This window comes from Barbus barbus (genome assembly GCF_936440315.1).
Source record: "Barbus barbus genome assembly, chromosome: 21".
Classification (NCBI taxonomy): domain Eukaryota; kingdom Metazoa; phylum Chordata; class Actinopteri; order Cypriniformes; family Cyprinidae; genus Barbus; species Barbus barbus.
This window is the reverse complement of record NC_136749.1, coordinates 16403822-16424312: the sequence shown is the minus strand read 5'-3', so window position 1 is coordinate 16424312 and position 20491 is coordinate 16403822. Positions and strand designations below refer to the sequence as shown.

The following is a 20491-nucleotide window of genomic DNA, read 5'->3' as shown; positions in this document are numbered from 1 at the left end:
GTTCATAACAAGAAGGTGAAGTCTATTTAATTAGGAACAAGAAGTGCATTAGTCAGGTCTGTATACTTACACACCAGTGTTTATTATTTTTTCTAAATTATTTTCATATGGTAAATGGATGATGTTGTGTATGGAATATAGAAATAGAAAAATGTGAGAAAAAAGAAAAAAGGCCAGATTGGTTGAAACCCTATAAACGTGGACATAATCATAAAGCAAGCTTCAGCTTCTTACTGAAATGTGCTGAATCATCAGTACAAACTTTAGTGCCCTAAGGGAAAAGAAAAACTTCATAACTCCACTTCATAACCATAAAGGCTATTGTATCATATTTGATATGTGAATTTCTAAGGCCTCTAAATTATCAACATGATCAAAACGTGAAAAACGTGTTGTACACAAACTAATTCATGCTTGCTGCTTTCTTCCTGATAGTTAAGAGTCTTTCTGTAGAATTCTAAAAATTTCCCCTTTTGGTTGTGTTACACATCTTTTTGCTGTAAAATCTTTGATGATTTTTATAAAATAAATGTAAGAATGCCTTTTATATTGTTATTAAAATTTCAAGATGAACATTTACTGGACTGATGCAACTTGGGTTTACATGATTATCTATACTTTTTTTTTTAAATATATGCATCAATTATGATACAACAGGCTTTTGAGGAATGTTTATTTGTAAATTTTTTGAGGAATGTTTGTTTATTGCATTGTACTACAGAGCTTTTGTCATAAAACTAAGGATTTAAATATCATCTTACAAAGACTTATTACTGGGAGATACAGAGTGGCATATGATATTTATATTTATATTATCTTTTATATTTTATCTAAAGTTTCCGTAAACTATTCTAATCACTATTTTTTTTCATATGTCAGACATTACAAGGTTTATTGAGAATAGTAAAATATTATACTAACAGGGAAGAGATAGCATAATATATTTACAAACTTTTCAACAATGTAGATCAAACCTATTGCCAACTGGCAGATGTACAGTATACTTTGATAAAAGTACTGCATCACATAAAGACAAGTAGCCTATTAAGCCAACATGCATTTTAACATAAGACAATGAAGTCCACAGCCTGCACTATAATAAGTAATCTGTTGACATAATCATGAATTTAAAGGCTGAGAAAGAATAACAAAGGCTAACGGAGAGGGAGCTGGATTTTGTCCCACCGTTGTATAAGATTATGCAACAGGGAGAATCACATTACAGTGCGGAATCATACATACTGACACCTCCCCACCCCCACCAACAGCCCTCATCAGACGTGACCGAACAGCTCCACTAGACTCTAGTTTGGAACACACTGTACTACCATTGTATTCTGAAGCATCCCACAAAAGGCTTAGGCCTAATTTTATTGAACTTCAGGGAACATTTGTAAAGATTTGAGCATGCACACACAGATGTCCCTTCAAAGCCTCCAGAGGAATATTATTTACCTCAGCAGGCCTACATGAGGCACTCCCTAACCGAAAGAGTGTCAGTTTCAAGAGCAAACATGTACACAGGTAACTCCCTGCCACAGAGGTAAAAAAAAGACATCATATGAATAGATGCATGGAGAGGTGGGTCAAGGTTAAGAGCACAAAACAACAGAACCGCTGAAGCATACGGCATTTTAAAATACACTGTCACTTTAAGCAGCTGCTTCCTGTTTGCGCTCATGAGAAGAACTACTGAAAAACTGAACTCTCATCCACGTGCCTCAAGTTCTCCAAGCTGAGCAAAAATGTGAAACCTCAAAGACTGCAGCAACAGACAGATCCTCTTTTTTTGCAATAATGGAAAAACTATGAAAACTATGAGCAATAAGATACAAATATTACAACTTATATTCACTTTGGTAGAGTTTCACCTGGTTTGCTCTTGCAGGATTAGATGTGGCTCAACAAAGAACTTGACTCGCAGCCTCAGTCTGCAGGGAGACAGGCAGTCCACTTGTTGAGAAATCCTGTTTCTGAGATTCACCCATAAAATCTCTCCTTTTGTACCAGTGAACTGAAGTCCAAAATAATCTACCTCGATGATTCCCATTTTCCGACATATCTGTGAATTAAATACAATAACATTAAATGGTCATTTTTGGGATGCATAAGTAGGCTATGTGTACTTTCATCTGAAGAATGCTAGGGCTTGGGCTCTTAGCACTCCTCATCCTTTAGAAAGACAAGACATATTACATAAGAAGGACTTTTGAAGTGGTAATGTTGTATGAGAGAACACCTGCTTTCAAAGTAAACTGCTGATGCATAAAAAATATACAAAAGAATGAGAATGGGTTCTTACAAATCTTTGTGTGTAGAGTTTATAATAGTGAAATTCTTGCAGAAATGTAGCAAATTCATTCATGTTAAAATAAGTTTAATATAAAAATTAATTTTTTAAAATAATACAAGAAAATTACAAACTTTTGTATTCTATGCAGTCATTTTTCATGACATTTATAATCATACATTACATTTGTTGTCTTGTATATGATGCTAATGAGCATGTGATAATTAAGAAATGTTTAGATAAATTTAACAACCTAAACTTAAAATTGAAACGTGATTCCCGACGCTCACCTTATTGAGAATGTCTTCTCCATTTGCTTTTGGGTCCACCTCCACTTCTAGAACCACCGAGTCCGGACGAGTTATGTGGCATAACATGGTGAATGCAGTTGTTCTTTCACACACAGGCCAGGATAGCGGAGAGACGGTCCCGTGGCTCACGAGGCTTGCTCGTACCCCAGTGCAAAACCAGCTAGGGAAGGTGTATAAAGCCCTGCTCCAAAACAAGGATCCGCCTCTCCGTTATCTGATGTCCGATTCGCGAATCATTCTTATAAACAGGTTATTTTTAATGATTCAATCGAACTGATTCACAAAGAGTTTGTTCCACACTCGTCATCATTCAAACATTTATGTACAAGGAGAAACGAAATTGTGTTATACCACAGGTCTTGACAATTTATTACATTACATTACAAAAAACTGAATTTGTTTTTTTACGATTGAAACAACTGAATTTGAACTACTGGTACTTTACACTCAGAATACTGAATCATCAGAGCATTAAAAATGGCATAGAAGATAGCACAGACACACTTTAAAAACATGAAGCTCAAATTTGAACACAAATAATATTTAAACAACTGAACAACAATATGGACATATAGATTCATATAAATATATTGAACCGGTTCATTGAAACGAAATGTATACTGAACCGATTCGCTGAAATGAATTAGAGAATCGCAGAACAACCCTTCAGTCACTTTCACACTCGGTTAGGGGGCGTGTGTTTAACTAGTACAGGAAGGGCTCACGTTAGTACAGCTGTCCGACAGACAACGAGGAATTATAACCATTTTAATTTCAGACAACGCGGTGTGCTAATAATATAATGACCCAAATCCACTATTGATCATTGAGAAGGCAAAACAGTGGCTGCATGAATAAGCCAACTACTGCTGCAGACATTGTCCGGAGGAGCAAAGCCCACAACGGGACATTAAGACATTGTCATCTGACAAAGGATGACTGAAGCCCTCGTGAAAGACTCTAAGCAAACACAGATCTAATCTAAATGTCATCCATCAAGTCTGTGTAGAAGGATTAAAGCAGCATGTTTGAGAATTTCAAAGAGAGACTGCAAACGGTGCAGCAGGACTTCACATCAGGGTAAGTTATGTATTTACCGCCTGGTTGCTTTCATACTCTCCAGAGTCTTAATAAGATGTTGAGGTAGCAAAATTAGGTGACCTTTAGAACCTGTATTAACACAATATTGACACAACTTCTGCTTTGGCTTCCTCACGAGTGTGTCCACTATTCAGCGGAGATCCGAAAAGTGTATGCTAGCTAATTAGCTTGCTAATCGTCTCACAGCAAAGTGTGTTGTGTGTTTTTGTCTTAGATATTCACAAAACAAATATAAATAATGGGTATAAAAATATTGTGTGTTAAATAATGTATTTTCATGGGAGATGTTCAGTGTTGTCAAGTTAGCCGCATGCTAACATCTGCAATCTGGAATTGTACTAATAACTTTCATCTGACCGTCATGTGATGGGCGAGACAGTATTTTATGACAGTTTTCTCATATAAAACCTTTTTTTTTTTCATTTTTAACACGGTCTAAACGGAAATGTTTCCAATTGACACTGGGTGCATTAATAAACGGGTGAAGTAATAAACCGAAAACTCATATTTAAGTAATCGAACACAAATACAATATTTTGTAACACGCCAAGTTTTGTACTTTGGCGTGTTATTTAGATATTTACTGTCTCATATTTTAAAACTTTTCAGAATCAAGACCCTAAGCGACAAATCCAAGGAGTCGAAAGTGAAGAAGAAACAAAGGTAAGCTTCTATAGCAAGTTTAAAACCTCTCAATGTATATAATAATATAATATTAATATAACACAAAAAAGTTTTATACAGGTTCGATGTTATGTTTTATTATTTTATTATTAACTAAATATGACTATCATACATGTTTATCATGATTTACAGAAGACACCCACTAAAATGCAATATAACAATAGTTAATGTAACAAAAAATCCCTTCAGGTATATTTAGAGCAGGAATCATTAAAATACTCTATAAAACGATCACAGTACAGTCCCCAAAACTAATTAATTGTAATGTTAAATCTTTTCCATGATCCTTCAAACCACTAAGTTTTACCCATTTTGTCAGCAAGTTAATTAATTAATATGTAATATAATTTAGTCTGATCACTTTTTTTTAGTTTAATAATTACAGGTCAGAATAAGTATGTCTTTGATATTTTAGTATGTTTTAATATTATATTTTATATTTATTTTATATATGTATATATTCTTTTATTTAAATATTTTGTATATATTCTCCCAGAAGAGATGAATACTTTCCACAGTATTCCGCTGGAGTCGAATTGCTCAGTCGGTAAGTTACTTTACATTTTTCAACAAACGTCAACAAAAATGTCAATGCTGTGGAATCCATTTAAAGACACAAGGGAATATTTTCATAAATACCAGGAGTTGATAAATGTATTCATAACCATGTTTTGGAATGTATGGCCTTTGCCTTCACCAGATATGAAGACACTTGGGTGTCTCTTCATAAACGGGCTAAAGAGTGTGCTAAGGCAGGGGAAGTAAGTTCACACATCTAACTCTGTACAGTTGAGGGTTTGTGGTGTTGTAACTATGGTAACGAAACTCTGTGCTTGTCTCTGTCTGTCAGACGGCGGACGGGGACATCGTGATGCTGTGTGCACACTGGGAGAAGAGACGAGGAGCAGTGCTGGAGCTGCAGGAACAGCTGCAGCAGATCCCTGCTTTGCTCTCGGACTTGGAGACTATCACCTCACGTATCGGTGAGACTTCTTGTCTTGCCAAATTTGAATATATATAACATGAGCTCATACAAATCTATGATCAGTTCAGAAAACTTGAAATAAAGTTATATAAGCTACTTTTTATATGACATCAATGCGTATTGTACTTCTCATCTGGCTTTAAATGGAGCTTTTACTGTGACAGTAGAGAAATAAAATCACCTTGACTGCCTTTGCAAAGCATTTGTCTGCTCACAAAGCTTCACACTCTGTGTGTAACTGCGATACAGGGCGGTAATGAGAGTGATTCCTGTGGAGGTCCATCTGCTGATGTCAGTCGCTGTTGTTCATGCTGTAACATTGCACCTATTGGCTTCAGGCATTAATCTTCAGACTTGGCTCCCTTACAAAATGTATTGTGTAGCCAGAGACTAAACAATAGCCAGATAAAGTCTAGTGTTTGCTCTGATCGTTCATTTGTTATAAGCTCTTTTTGCTGTGTTTTCTTTTGTAGAGTTTTAGACAAAAGAAGCTTTCTTTGTAATACTGTAGGTAGGCTACTTGTAATTAGTACAACTGTGATGCATTTTTCTAGACTCTTTCCAGAATAGAAGATTCAAAAGAACAGCATTTATTGGAAATAGAAATCATTTGCAACGTTATAAATGTCTTTGTAGTAACATTTAATCAATTTAATGCATCCTTGGTTAATAAAACAGTTCTTTGCTGTTTAATGCAGGAAATGCAAGAAGTGAACTTCTGAATGTAAATGGAATTTGCATGCTTGTTCAGTTGGTTTGCTGCTTTATTTATACGCATGACCTGATCGTGTAAAAACCTCATCCTCTTCCACCTTCTTTCCAATCTAAGCAGATAAGACATATTACATTCCATCAGAGGTTTCAGAGAGAACTGTAAATTCTAATGAATTTATATCAAGGGCCATTTTTATTGTTGCCACTTGGTGGTGTTATGTAGCTGTATGAAGTCCTGCCTCTGCAAACTCGCATTGACACCAAACAATTTGCCTTTGTCAATCATCATCCACTATTTAGTCTGAAATGTAATGAGTATTACTGACTGTACAGATGAAATGGACTTTTCTCAATGGAAATGACAATGTTACCATACCTTGCATCCTAAATCAGAACTGTAGAACTCATTAGCTGGTAGTAATAGTATATTGTTCCAGTTTGATAGGATGGACACATTCATAGGGGCTTTGGCATTTTTTATACTGTACATTTTATTTTCTTTAACATAAACCTTACTACTTTTTCATGCTTTTGCACAGCTCATCTGGAGGCTGATTTTGAGGAGATGGAGAGTCGACTGCTGTATCTCGAGGATTTGTGTGCTCAATGTGAGCATCAGCGCTTCAAGCACTTTCAGGTCCTGCAGCTGGAAAACTACAAGAAGAAAAAAAGGTAAAAACGGTGTTTATTTGCTCTTAAATAAAGCCCCAGACAGTTTGATGTGCCCTTTATGTCCATTAAATCACAATAACTGCAGAACACAAAGGATCCGTCTATCAAGGGTTTGGCCCTTTAACTTAATGAAAGAACAGAATATAGCGTGTCCTTTTGGCAATATTTTGCACACTTGCAATACTGAGGACATATTAGAGCATCTGTATTGAATAAGAGTCTGTGGAACAAGCAATATGACACCTGCTGTTTAGATTGTTCATCATTACAATGCAACTGCACACAGTGTTTTTTTGAAGGTTTGCACAGAAGCAGTGAATAACCACATGCAGATATAAGTTTCATTGAAAACACCCGAATATCCTTGTACTCAATGAAAACCACAAACAAAATCTAGGCTAAAGGAAGGCATGTATGTGTATTGTGTAATCTTACAGGCATCCGTGGTTCTTTTTATGCTGCGTGCTCTTACTGTTTCAGCCTGCAGCTAAATCATACATCTCTAGCTTTGCACAGTGAGTTGGAAAGCAGCTGGGCTCAGTTCTCAGTGCCCTTCTCATTCTGCGTGTGGGTATTCATTAGTACAAACACACAGATGCAAAAGTTGTCAGTGCCAGTGAAATGCTGCAGCCTCTTTATCTCAGGAATCTGGGCCTGTTTTAAATGGGGCTGACTTAATGTGACATCTGGTGGGATCGTGTGCTATGTAGTTGGCTATAGATGTATACATCAATGTAACCCCGCTTTATTTGTTTTCTAGGAAAGAGCTTGAGTCTTTCAAAGGTAAGAAATATTTTTTAAATCCCAAAAAGCATAACCTGCCAACCTCCACCGCTAATAGTAGTGTAGATGAAAAAATTTTCCAACAAGGATGCATCAAATTGATCAAAAGTGACAGTAAAAATGTAACATTGTTACAAGAACATTTCAAATCGTATTCTTTTGAACTTTATATTCTTCAAAGAATAAATGTAAAGAAACGGATCATGGATTCCTCAAAAAATGGTTCACAGTTGTTGATAACATTGCTAATAATAAAATTAAATATTGAAGCACCAAATTAGCATATTAGAGGGATTTCTGTAGGACAGTGGTTCTCAAACCTGTCCTGGAGTACCCCCAGCCCTATACATTTTGTATATCTCCCTCATCTATCACACCTGATTCAACTCATCAGCTCATTAGTGGATACTGCAAGACCTGAAGTGGGTGTGTCAGATATAGGGAGACATACAAAATTGGCTAAACGTCTGATGCATATGGCACACTTTTCTGGAAACACTTCAGGAATGTCGAAGTCGTCATCTGACTGGTTGAATTAAACTGGATTTCCGGGAGACACGAGAGTCGCGTTTACATTCGGTCTGCCGGGAAACAAAGATGCCATGGCGCCAAACCCCCTTACGAAAGAAGAAAGCCGTCGTGTTTACAAATGTGATGACGCACGCTTATCAGGGTCAACTAAACGCTGGATTTTCAAAAGTATGTGAAATATTTAATGTTCGTGGGCATATAATATTTAAAATACATCTGAGAGTTTCACACACCGGTTTGTTATTGTGGCAACATTTCACACCTCTAAACGTGACGCTAAACGAAACGAACAATGATTGGTTGTTTGACATGTCGGTCAAACGGCCTCATGGGCGGGCCTTGGCCAATGAAAACGGCCATTTATTCCAGAACTTCAGCCGTCAGTCTGAAGGTCTGGCTACACGACACTATACAAAATGTGCAGTGCTGGGGGTAGTTCATGGAGAGATTTGAGAATCACTGCTGTAGGATAATGTGACATTGAGGACTGGAGTAATGGCTGCTGAAAATTCAGAAATATGTTGCTGTGCTTGCATCACAGAAATACACTTTCAAATATATAAAACAAAATAAAATCATAAGATTATTTCACAATATTAGTGTTTTTACTTATTGATCAAATAAATGCAGCCTTGGTGAGTATAAAAGCCCTCTTTAAAAGACAAAATTCAAAAAATTCTTAATGACCCCAAACTTTTGAACCAGAGTGTGTATAATTATCAAGTTATTTATTTTATCATAGTTATAATTTTATTTATTTATTCATAACTATGCATTTTTGGGGGGGCAGTCGTGGCCTACTTGTAACCTGAAGGTCATGGGTTTGAGTCTCAGGTCCGGCAGGAATTGTAGGTGGGGGGAGTGAATGTACAGTGCTCTCTCCACCCTCGATACCACGACTGAGGGGAGACCCTTATGCAAGGGACCGAACCCCCAACTGCTGCCCAGGTGCCACAGCAATATGGCTGTCCACTGCTCCGGGTGTGTGTTCACTGTGTGTGTTTGTGTGTTCACTGCTGTGTGTGTGCACTTGGATGGGTTAAATGCAGAGCACAAATTCTGAGTATGGGTTGCCATACTTGGCCACACATCACTTCACTTTCACTTAATTATGTAATTTCTTAGACTTGTTAATTATAGAGATCTTATTTACATAAGAAGTATATGAATATGAAGTATAACTAGTTTAGTGAAAGGAATGAGTAGGTGACTATTTGATTTTGATTTAAAGGTAGAAAGAAGAATGGTCAGAGAGTCTACAATGGTTTCTTATTTGGTGGAAGTGTAGGGTTACTAGGTATAAATAGTTCTGTATATTTTTTTTTGTATATTTAGCATTTTTATTTAGTGCTCACAAGAACTGTGTAATTACCCAGGCAACACTAATTAACCTCAGGGAGGGCAAAACTGCTCTAGTGAGTGGCCACTTCTGTCTTTATTTGGTCTTATGATGCCGTTAATTCCACACTGACCTCCAAGGGGAGGCTGCTTGCTCCATCTGTTCATACCTACAGTCCAGTATAAATAACAATAGCTTCTATCTTCATAGCTCCTCGATGTATCAGTTAGAGATGTTGAACTAAAAAGAAATTGCCTTGAGGCGAATGTGAATCATTGTTCACTTATCCATGCCCTTTATTTACAGAAAATTCAGGTCATCTGAGCTTAGACAGATTTTTACATTTATTTTACATCCTTGTCTTTGCCACAGAGAAAGTGGTAAAGACTGTTTATAACACTTCCTTTGGTACATAGGTGGTGTTGCTTGAGATTGGCTCGTCTTTTGTGTGGGCAGTGACTTCACACCTTATACTTGATTATTTATTTATTAAACTTTTAAAATGATTATTTCTGTTTCTATTAATTCATTTTTCCTGTCTGTGAGCAAGGGAGCTGTGCTTTGCAGTGTAAAATGCAGCTTTAATAGATTGATCGTTAACTGGAGTTTCAGAGTGAATGTGTTTCTTTGTCAGATTGCAGTGTTTTTTTTTAGCACTGACTAACTAATGATTATTCATACTAATACTGATGTTATGTTTTCTAATTGTACCATCAATCGTAACTGTAGTTGAGTGTAGTATACAGTATAAGATCGGCAGATTAGTCCCAGATCACAAAGCGATGAAGGCAAATTTTTGACATGAATCTCAGTTTTGTACAGACCCTCACCCCTACAGGTTTGTGAATGGTACGTTCCCTGCTTTCCTCCTCACTCCAGCTGCATCTCTAGCTCTGTGTCCCTGAGCAGGCAATGTCTCAGCATTCCTGGCCATAGAAGAGCTGCTCATGGAATAAAACCTGCAGCAGAATATAAGATGTTCATTTAGCCGTTCTTCACATTGACTTGAACTGCAGTCTCTGGCGTATCGGTCCTGCTTTCAGCTCATCCGCACTCTTCAAGGAGAAATACAAAATGTCCACGTCGGGAACTCTGGACAGCAGCATGAGAGATTCTTGTAGGTTTCCAGGCACTCTTTTTTGTAAGGTTAATTTGATGTGCCAATGTATCACTGTTCTGGCGGTATGTCAAGAGATCTGAATTGGTGGTTTGCAGTCATTGTTTGTCATCTTTGGGTTTGGCTGGCTTTAGTAAAGGAATTTCAGCACAGATTAGGATGCCTACAGTGGCTTTTGTCTCTGTATTCCTTTTCAGTACCAGCCATCATAATGCAAGTCTATGCAGTGCATAGAATTAAACTTTTATAAAAGACTTTATAGAAATGTTGCTCTAAATCTGTGCAAAAGAAAAGACCTTCTGGTCATCGATAGCAAGTTGGTGTACTTATTAACTTTAAATTGGGATTATTTCTGCTGTGCTGTGTGTAGAGATCATCGCTGCAATGTGATGTTTTTAAGAGACACAGTGCTGTTTGCTTAACTTGTATTCCTTCGTGCTTCAATTTTGACTTGTAAATTGGGGTTTAAATGAATGAGTTGTAGATCTGCAACCTCTAGGTGGCTCAAGCAGTACAATCTCAGAAAGTTATCTCAGAAATTCAACATTCATTAGAGAGCACTGACATCATTAACTGTAATGAGAAATATATTAAAATGGAATGAATGCTTAACATACAAATAACATGAAATCAATCCCATCATTGGGACAAGATGTAATTTTTTAATGTTTATGTGACAGAATTGTTAAAAAATTGTTATAACGTAATTATATTGTATTATTATAGTTGATAGTAAAGATTATGCCTAATTATGCCTTTCTGTCATTAGTTTAACACCATACAGCATGTATGTTTATTTTATATTTTTTCATATTTTCTTACTTGAATTATTCGAGCAGTTTAACCCATTATATATATTAGATTGCATCACAACATAACTAGGTATGAATTTATATGAATTTTAATATCAATTAAAGGAGCATTTAGTATTTGTCTGTGATAGTGTTTTCTGTGAACGTGTTTTTTGCTTGACATCTCGAGGTGGTTGTGGTGGAGTCTGGTCTAGAAGACACTGCTAAAACTGCAGAGCTGCTGTGCAAACTTGTGGCTATAATGCACACACAAAGTTGAACCTTTAAGAATACTTTTAAGATGATTTCATCCCCACCTTTGATTTGTGGGAGTGTGAATGTTTCTTACTGTGTGTTTCTGACACAAAGAACTTTTAGGTTTAAGAAAAACAGTAAGAAAAGGATCTACTCATGCAAACTCATTGTCCATTCTAATTGAGTGCAGTTGGACAGATGACTGATACTGAACCATCCATGTGTTGAATGATCTGTCAGTCCAGAAGACAGTGTTTGCACATTCTTCTCTCTGCTTCCTGTTGCTAGATTCTGGGGTTCTGTTCTGTGTGTGGAGGAAGGTCAGTTCATTAGAATGAGTCATTAACCTGTCTGCATTACCTGCACTGCCAGATGCTCCACTGATTGGCTTCAAGATGCCTAATCTTTGATGGAGATTTTATGAAAATTGTCATCAGTGAAATTTCGCAGCGAGTAGATTATGAAACTGTGTTGTTGAAGTCTCAGCTGTGGTTTTCTGTGCATTGGCCCTCACAAACGTTCTTAACATGTTTCCTTCTTTCCTGAGGAACGTGTGTGGAGGATGTGACAAGTGTGATCAGAGCGCCTGGGGCTCATCCCGTGCCGTCATCTATCATTAGCTGTCACACACACGCAACGGAAAATGTGACTGAAGGCACAGCTTATCCCCGCAGATTTAGTTCTTTCATGCCATATCCATGATTTAGTTGACAATCACCTGAAGCTCAAATGCATTAAGTAAAAAAAAAAGGTAGCTATATTCATGGGGTATTATGAACAGTCCCAGTCCTTTCATTAGCAGATATCCTGATCTGTGACATCAAAGGTAATTATAAATCCATTTCATGCATGTAGAGCCCTTCAAATAAGTTGAGTAATCTACTATAACTATTAAATAATTAACGTGTAATTAGAAATAAACTACCGGGCGAGTTTGGTATAATTTAGATTTTGCTCACCAAAATCTGCATTCATTTGATTTAGAAATACAGTAAAAACATTAATATTGTGAAAAAAGCTGTTTATTTTCTGTTAAGAAAATTTCGTCTTATCAATGTTGAAAACAGTGTTTCTTAATCTTTTTGTTGAAACTGTGATACACTGCTATTAAAAAAGAAACATTGATGATAATTATTTGTAATTGAGTACCAATAATAACTGAGCACCAAATCAGCATACCAGAATGAATTTTAAAGGATCATGTGACACTGAAGACTGGAGTAATTGCTCCTTTGCATCACAGAAATAAATGACATTTTCAAATCTACAAGGTAGAAAACAGTTAGCTTAGTTGCAGCCTTGGTCAGCATAAGAAGTTACTGGCTTCTAGAAAATCTTACTGACCCAAACTTTTGAATGAAAGAGTTAGGAATATTTCCTTGCATACAACATACATTTTCACCTTTAACATCAAGACATTTAACAGTAATGACATTTTTGTCATTAACATCAAGCCAATATTTATATTAACATTAAATTAGCATAGAATATTTTTTTTACTCCTAAACCAGGTAGTGTTATTACTGAAGAGATTGAATAATGATGCTGCTGCTGTGAAATATCGATTTGACAATCGTTAGGGGTTGAAGCAGGTTATTACCGTAGGTGGCACCAGAGGAATGTCAACCAAATATCATTGCTAAACTAGTGTCTTGAAAGTACATAAATATTCAGTTCATTTTAAATCTGCTTGCATCAACTTCAAGTACTTGATTTACATTTTTGCCAGGCTAATAATGTGGCGAAATGGGCAACAATGGTTTCCTAGTAAGCATGCTTACATTCAGCTCAGCACTTTTATTTAAAGGGGACCTATTATGCAAAAATCACTTTTATAAGGTGTTTGAACACAGTTGTGTGGCCGCAGTGTGTGAAAAAAACAGCCTATAATGGTAAAAATCCACCCACTAATTTTTTCATAATCTAAAAATATAAACAGTCTCTCAGAATGAGCAGTTTCAGATTCTCCCTCTGTTCACATCACCGAGGGGGAAAAAGTCCCACCCATTGGTGACGCTGCCCTATAAGCATAGACACAGCCCTGAGTGAGAAGCTGCCTCCGCCATTAACGTTACGGATTACTGTAGCTGCTGGAGATATACAATGTCAGCGCCAAAGAGGCTTTTCAAGTGGTGTGTTTTGGGATGCACTAACGAACATAGGAGTCTCCATAGACTCCATCTGAGCCAAGTACACTGTGGTTAAGTTTAATTTTCTGAGGAAAAATCCTGGAAAAAATCGGTAAAGTCCCCAATACGTGTAGGAATCAATACCAACATTTCGTGCACAAACGTCAGCTCCAGACAAAGTAGTATCACACGTTTTTTCCAAATTGCCCTTCTGAAAGAGCTTCTTGGCACTCTGTAAGGCTAATGATGCTAAAGCTACCATTGTCTCTGTCTGTTTTCTCTGGTGCTGTCTTCATGAATGAATGTGAATAGGAATGTGGTGGTTAAAAGTTGCTTATGAAAACAATGTGAGGCGATCGTTTGAGTTTGTTGAGCACATAATCACGGGTGGGACTTATAAAGTTTGTGATAGCATGCCATACACCATGAGACCAGCTATGTTGTTATTTTTACGGTGCTGTGCTCCCTGTCTGTGTAATTCATAAACGCAAATTTATTATGCACAGTACAATCAGATGATTGACTTTGAAACAGAGTATGTTTTCTGTAAAGATAACAGGCTTGTATTAATCGTGGAATGTTTATTTGCAAAGGCTAGCTCTTGAAGCTCCGCCCTCTTCTCCGGGAGCACCAGCTCATTTGCATTAAAGCAACACACTCAAAATCAGAGCGTTTTGGCTCATACCCTAAAAGTGGCAATTTTAACAAGCTATAAAAAATTATCTGTCGGGTATTTGGAGCTAAAACGTCATACACACTCTGTGGATATCAGAGGCTTATTTTACATCTTATAAAACCTTTAACACTGTTCAACCAGCATCTGTTTAAAAATAATGTGTGACAGGACTGTAGTTAAGGCCACATCCTAATAATAGAGACGCATTTAACTGCTTCATCAGTGGACTTCTTTTCCTCACACAATACACAAGAGGATTATGATGGTAGACAGTACTTTATTTGATGGTGCTGCTATGTGCATACTTGCATGTATTAAAAGTTTCTTTCTCCAGAATGCAGGTTGATTGGTGAACATGTCTTGAAATATTTAGAAAGTTGCATCTAGGATGTGTCACCATAAGCTTTGACAGGATGTTTGTACCATGTCTTTTTAAGCGTACATCACACCCATAAACACCGCAGTGACATTCAAATAGCACAGGCAAACTTCCTGCTTTTCAGAGAAGAGTATGCATTTCCTGTGAAAGATAAAGAATTTAACTGCATCTCGTGTCACTTACGCTCTTATGCCGCTCACACAAAAGAAGCGCTGCGTTCTCCACCACTACTAGAAAAGATTCACATTCTGCGGTAAGCTAGCATGCTGGAAAGACATTGAGGATCTTGTTCTTTGATGTGCTGTAGAAAGCCTCGAAGTTCATATGTCAGGTTTGGTTTAGATATTTGCAAAGTGTCATGGGAAATGCATATCAGGCAGATATTGGAGCTGGTATTGTGTTGATATTGGAACATTTGTGTGTGGAGTTGGGCAGTTTAATTCCAGAGATCTCAGAGAATATTCTATTTTTAAATGTGTTTTTAGGAAGCAACGGGTAAAAAAAAAAAAAACATGTGACACTGGGGTTTCAAGAGTTCATTAGTTAGTTATAATTATAAATTATATAAGAACACTACTATTCAAAAGTTTGGGGTCAGTATTTATTTATTTTTTAAGAATTTAATATTTTATTTAGCAAGGATGCTTTAAATTGATAAAGTGGTTGATCAAAGACTATTACATTGTTATAAATAAATAATATTTCAAATAAATGTTATGAATTTTCTCTTCATGAAAGAATCTTGAAAAAATCAGATTCCAAAAAAATATTAAACTATGATAATATGATAAAAAATGTTTCTTGAGCATCATATCAAAAGGATTTCTGAAAGATCATGTGACATTGAAGACTGGAGTAATAGCTGATAAAAATTCAGCTTTTCCATCACAGGAATAAATTACATTTGAAATTATATTAAAATAGAAAACAATTATTTTTAATTGTTAATTTAAATAATATTTAATTGCTGTAAGCATGTTTCTGTATCATTTCTCTGAGGGTTAATCTACTTCCCTTTTCCAGTTCGTTTTGTGCTTCCATCCCCCATCTCTCTCTCTCGCTGTCATTTTGGAACCTACATGGTGTTTTATGTCTCTCTTTAGCGGAGCTCGATGCAGAACATGCCCAGAAAGTGCTGGAGATGGAGCATGCGCAGCAGGTCAAGCTAAAGGAGCGGCAGAAGTACTTTGAAGAGGCATTTCAGCAAGACATGGAGCAGTACCTCTCCTCAGGATACCTCCAGATCACCGACAGGAGAGGTCAGTTTCTTATTTTTGAAGGACCTGTTCTGCACATACTTGTTCAAATGTCTGCAAATGATTCGTAATGCTCTTAACAACCATTTTTTCTTTCCATTTTTACTCTCCTTGTGTAGTGTCTTATGTGTTTAGTGTCTAGTGGCAAACACATATGACAGTAAACAGAGTTTTAGAAGTCAAAATGCGATTGTTCTGTTTTTCTTAGTAAACTTCAGAAAATAACAGCAAAATAGTTTAAATCACAGCCACTCTATATGATGTGCTGCTCAAGGCTGTGTCCGTCCCTTCATGAATATTTAAACATACTGTTACTATGTTAAATGGGAGGGTAAAGCACTTGTGCAGGGATGTTGATGCTAAACTGATGGTCTTCTCTTTCCTCTCTGCTGCCTTAATACTGCGCTGATGTGTGAGGTACTCTATGCTTTCCCCTGCATCCCTCATTCTTCAAGATATCTTCTTTGTCCTAGGCTCCTCCCTTCATGTGTCAATCTATTCACTGTATCGTGTTGTGAAATTTGCATGTGTATTCCTGAACTAAACCTGCTGTTCTGTAGGTTTTGAAGTGAACAGTTGGTTTGGTGTTTGAGTTCACAAAGTGAAAGGTTTATTTCTTTCTCTGGGGCAGATCCAATAGGTAGTATGTCCTCAATGGAGGTGAATGTTGACCTCCTGGAACAAATGGATCTCACGGATGTATCCGATCATGAGGCTCTCGATGTCTTCCTCAGCTCCGTAGGGGAAGAGAGCAGCGCTCAATCTCCTGACGCAGGTTGGGCTTTGTTTTTAATGAAACTTGATTTCATGTTTGTTAGTTGTTTTTTCCCCCACATTTATTATAGAACAAACACAAAAATAACTGACGTACAAAATCAGAATCAGTTTTATTGGCAAAGTGTGCTCACACTCAAGGAATTTGTTGTGGTACTGGAAATCCGTGATAAAAACAGTTTATACAATTATATGTACAAATAGTTATTTACATGGGAAAAATAGGACCGTGGTGGTGCAGAGATATTTTGTTTGTGCAGGTATATAAATAGAAAATGTAACAAAATATATAAATAAGTATATATAGAACATATAATCAGTAGAATTGATGTACTATGGAGTCTTTATTGGGGAGTGTTAAGTGTTCATAATAGAGATGGCTTGTGGGAAGAAACAAAACCAAAAACTTATAGAGCAAAACTTGAATTTGTTTGGATGTGTTTGGAGTTGTTCACACTAGCACAATCAAATCCACTAGTACAATTAGATTTTAGGACATACCTGACTCAAACCACATTTGTAGTTTGAGTCCAGCTGTCTGATCAGAATTTAAGTTTCCTCACCTCTCAAGATTAGAATACACTAATATTAAAGTTCTATACCAGATAAGTTAAATATTAAACACTAAAACCAAAATCAGTTGTTTTAGCACATTATAATGTTATGAAAAATGGATATTCATTTTGAGATTTGCTAAAGATTTAACAGCGTTATTCATATTTTTTTAATTTCTGGGAATATATATAGCTGTTTGCAGCTGCCAATAAAAGAGTAGCCCTGATCTTTACTCTGTCCTCAACAAGTTTTACCATATTTAGTGCCATTCCACTTTTGCACTTAATGCCATTCCGCAGATTATTTGCTGTCAGAAGGTTTATGTTCAGTAATTCTACTTATTCCAGCACTAATAAAATTGATCAAAAGTGATAGACATTTGTTCCAAAAATCATCTAAAAATTTTATATTCATCATTTTGAATTCTGAAAAAAAAAGGATTTTCCACAAAAATATTAAGCAGCACAAGAAATGTATCTTGAGCACCAAATCAGCCTATTAGAATGATTTCTGAAGGATCATGTGAAACTGAAGTAATATAGTACTGATTTTTACTCCATCCTCAACTAGTTTTATCATTCAACTAAATACTTCACATACTCAGAAAATTCAAAGAGAAAGTGTGCAGATTTGTGTCTGAGTGCAGGAATGAGTAGAATGACCGTGAACACATTTGACTCTTACAGTGTCTCTCATAGCATGTAAGTATTCAAGGCTGCGACTGCACTTCAGGGCTAATTTATATTCTGAAATAGATGGCGTGACACATTTTAACCTTGCTCTATCTGTTCAGCAGGTGGTCCGGCTCTGGAGCCTGGCTCGTCCCCCTCAGAGATCAGCCTGAAGGTGCCCTCACAGACAGAGCTACGGCTCACCGGCTGCTCCGTCTCATCCTCCTGCACCGACACCATCAGCGGCGTGACCGAGGGTCCGGATGAAGAGGATGCCAGCGAGGAAAGCTGTAGCGGAGACTCTCCGCTGGTCCAGTCAGATGAGGAGGAGGTACATGCTGACACAGCCCTCATGGGCCTCCCAGAAACTGAACCGCTCAAAAGCTCAGACGACAGCGATACACAGGCCCCCTAGTGGCCACGGATGGCAAGCACACTCGTTTAAGTTGGTTTCTAGATGAAAACCTGTTTTACATCAAGGCCCAGGCAGAAGGAGTGCTGAAGACCAGCCAGATGTTTCTTCATGGCTTAATGCGACACTTTGAGATGATTTTGGAGCCTTATAGAACGCTGTTCGTGCTCAGCCTAGAGAACACCTCTTTCTGACTCTTAGCACTGTGATTTTTGTTTTATTCTTTTCCAATACAAAAAAATCTACTCAATGTATAACACAATTCTTCGTATTACCTATTGCATCCAAATTATATAATAATAAACATTTTACAGTGTTCCCGCTAATATCACTGATGTATGTTGCATGAATTTGTAATGCGTAGCTCATTTTTGCATATGACATTATTGAGCCGATTGAAAGACTGAAATAAAATAAATATACCTTGAAATAAGAGGGGCCTCAAAGACAGTCTCAGTCTAGGACCGATATTACATAAGGCAAATATCTTCCACCGACGATTTCACAGAGTCTCTGATATAAAAATAGCTGGGAACATTTGGACCATCTGTGGTTACAGAATTTACAGGCTCCCCGAACAGCAAGCTGTTGCTCTCAAACCCTGTTACCTCTGGGGAAGAATACGGAGTTATCACGGTAACTGCAGTGAAATGAAGGCAGCGAGAATGAGGGTTTAAAAGGAAGAGTAAAATCTGACTGCATGGGTTTTGATAAAAAACGACTTCAAGAACAAGGCATGTGTGAAAAGTTTAGGGTCGCTACAATTTGTTATGTTTTTGATAGTCTCATGCTCACCAAGGCTACATTTTTTTGATCCACAATGCAGTATAACTGTTATATTGTGATAAATTCCCAGGTGAAAAAAAGTACACTTCCATAATATATTTTAAGTGCTCTATTTTCGCAAACTTATTTTGTACTTAATATACTAAAAATGATTCTTTAGTACTTTTTAAGATCATCTAAGTCACATATTTATGGGACACCATGAATATGAACTAAAATGCTATACTCTGTATTTAAAATGTATTTAGTCACCACTTGTAGTACACTTGTGTACTAGTGTATGAAAGATGGGTTCAAGTGTACTACAAATGGTAAGTAAATACATTTTATAAATACCGAGATAGTATATTAAAAGTGCATTTTAGTTAATATCCATGGTGTCCCAAAATCGCAGTTGAGTACACTTAGATGATCTTAAGTTTATCTTAAGTACTAAAGAATCATTTTTAGTATATTAAGTACAAAATTAGTGTGCGAAAATAGAGCACTTAAAGTATATTATGGAAGTGCACTTTTTTTCACCTGGGTTATTACAATGAAAAATAAAAATGTTGATTTGGTGCTCAAGAAACATTTCTTAGTATTGAAAACAGTTGTTACTTTTTGTGAAAACCATTAAACATTGATTTTTTTTTTTTGATAAATGGAAAGTTCAAAAACAATTTATTTTGTAACACTTTAAAATTACTGCCACTTTTCATCAAATGCATGCTTGCCGAATTAAAAATACTGGAATCAAAACAAAAATTTTAAATGTTAAAAATATATATTAAATGTATAACACACTAACAACAAGGTTTCATTTGCTAACATTAGTTAAAATTAATTTTTTTGGGGGGGTCAGTTAATGTAAATGTATACAAAATATTAAAATCAACAGTCGGTATTATTAATGTAGCTGCGCCAACATGAACTAACAATGAACAGTTGTATTATTTTAGATCTGTTATCAACAGATACCAGCTATTTAATTGTACATGCTTGTAAATGCTTCCCATTTTTAGATTGCATTGACCATCGCCTAACATTCAAAGTTAATCTTTAAAAACACAATTAACTTAACATTGTTAAATGTAATCTTTTGAATAGACATTTTTCATACTGTACATTATAATGTTGTGATACCTAAATTGACTTCTAGCATTTTAAAATTATTAGTTTCATTTTGTTTTACATTTGTAGTGTTTTATGTTTGACACAAAATATTGTAGAATTGTAATTTTGCCATTTTACCAGTTATTGTCCATAAAATCAAAAATACTCTGTGCAGCTCCATAAAA

General features: G+C 36.4%; 2 protein-coding genes across 5 annotated transcripts in view; one reads left to right on the top strand and one right to left on the bottom strand.

Moving 5' to 3' along the window:
* LOC306887231 (E3 ubiquitin-protein ligase MYLIP-B) overlaps positions 1-2747 on the bottom strand; it is a 6103-nt gene extending 3356 nt beyond the window's left edge. The window contains exons 1-2 of the mRNA XM_079444822.1: positions 2581-2747; positions 1872-2062 (exon numbers count right to left, since the gene is read on the bottom strand). Coding sequence (XP_079300948.1) covers positions 1872-2062; positions 2581-2667 — 278 coding nt within the window. The 5' untranslated portion in view covers positions 2668-2747. The remainder of the gene's footprint in view (positions 1-1871; positions 2063-2580) is intronic.
* A 281-nt stretch (positions 2748-3028) lies between these two features.
* Positions 3029-20487, top strand: LOC306887236 (dysbindin-A-like). Of its 4 annotated transcripts, none has more exons than XM_079444830.1 (10): positions 3029-3681; positions 4312-4365; positions 4883-4933; positions 5087-5147; positions 5237-5369; positions 6625-6757; positions 7518-7540; positions 15861-16016; positions 16645-16788; positions 18139-19847. In XM_079444830.1, exons 1-10 carry the CDS (start codon positions 3626-3628, stop codon positions 18426-18428), a joined length of 1101 nt encoding a protein of 366 aa, XP_079300956.1. In that variant the 5' UTR covers positions 3029-3625; the 3' UTR covers positions 18429-19847. The 4 variants fall into 4 exon arrangements, with proteins under 4 accessions (XP_079300956.1, XP_079300957.1, XP_079300955.1 ...); XM_079444831.1 differs by having other exon boundaries at positions 3247-3681; positions 4886-4933; positions 18136-20487; XM_079444829.1 differs by having other exon boundaries at positions 3247-3681; positions 18136-20487.
* The last annotated feature ends 4 nt before the right edge of the window (positions 20488-20491 follow it).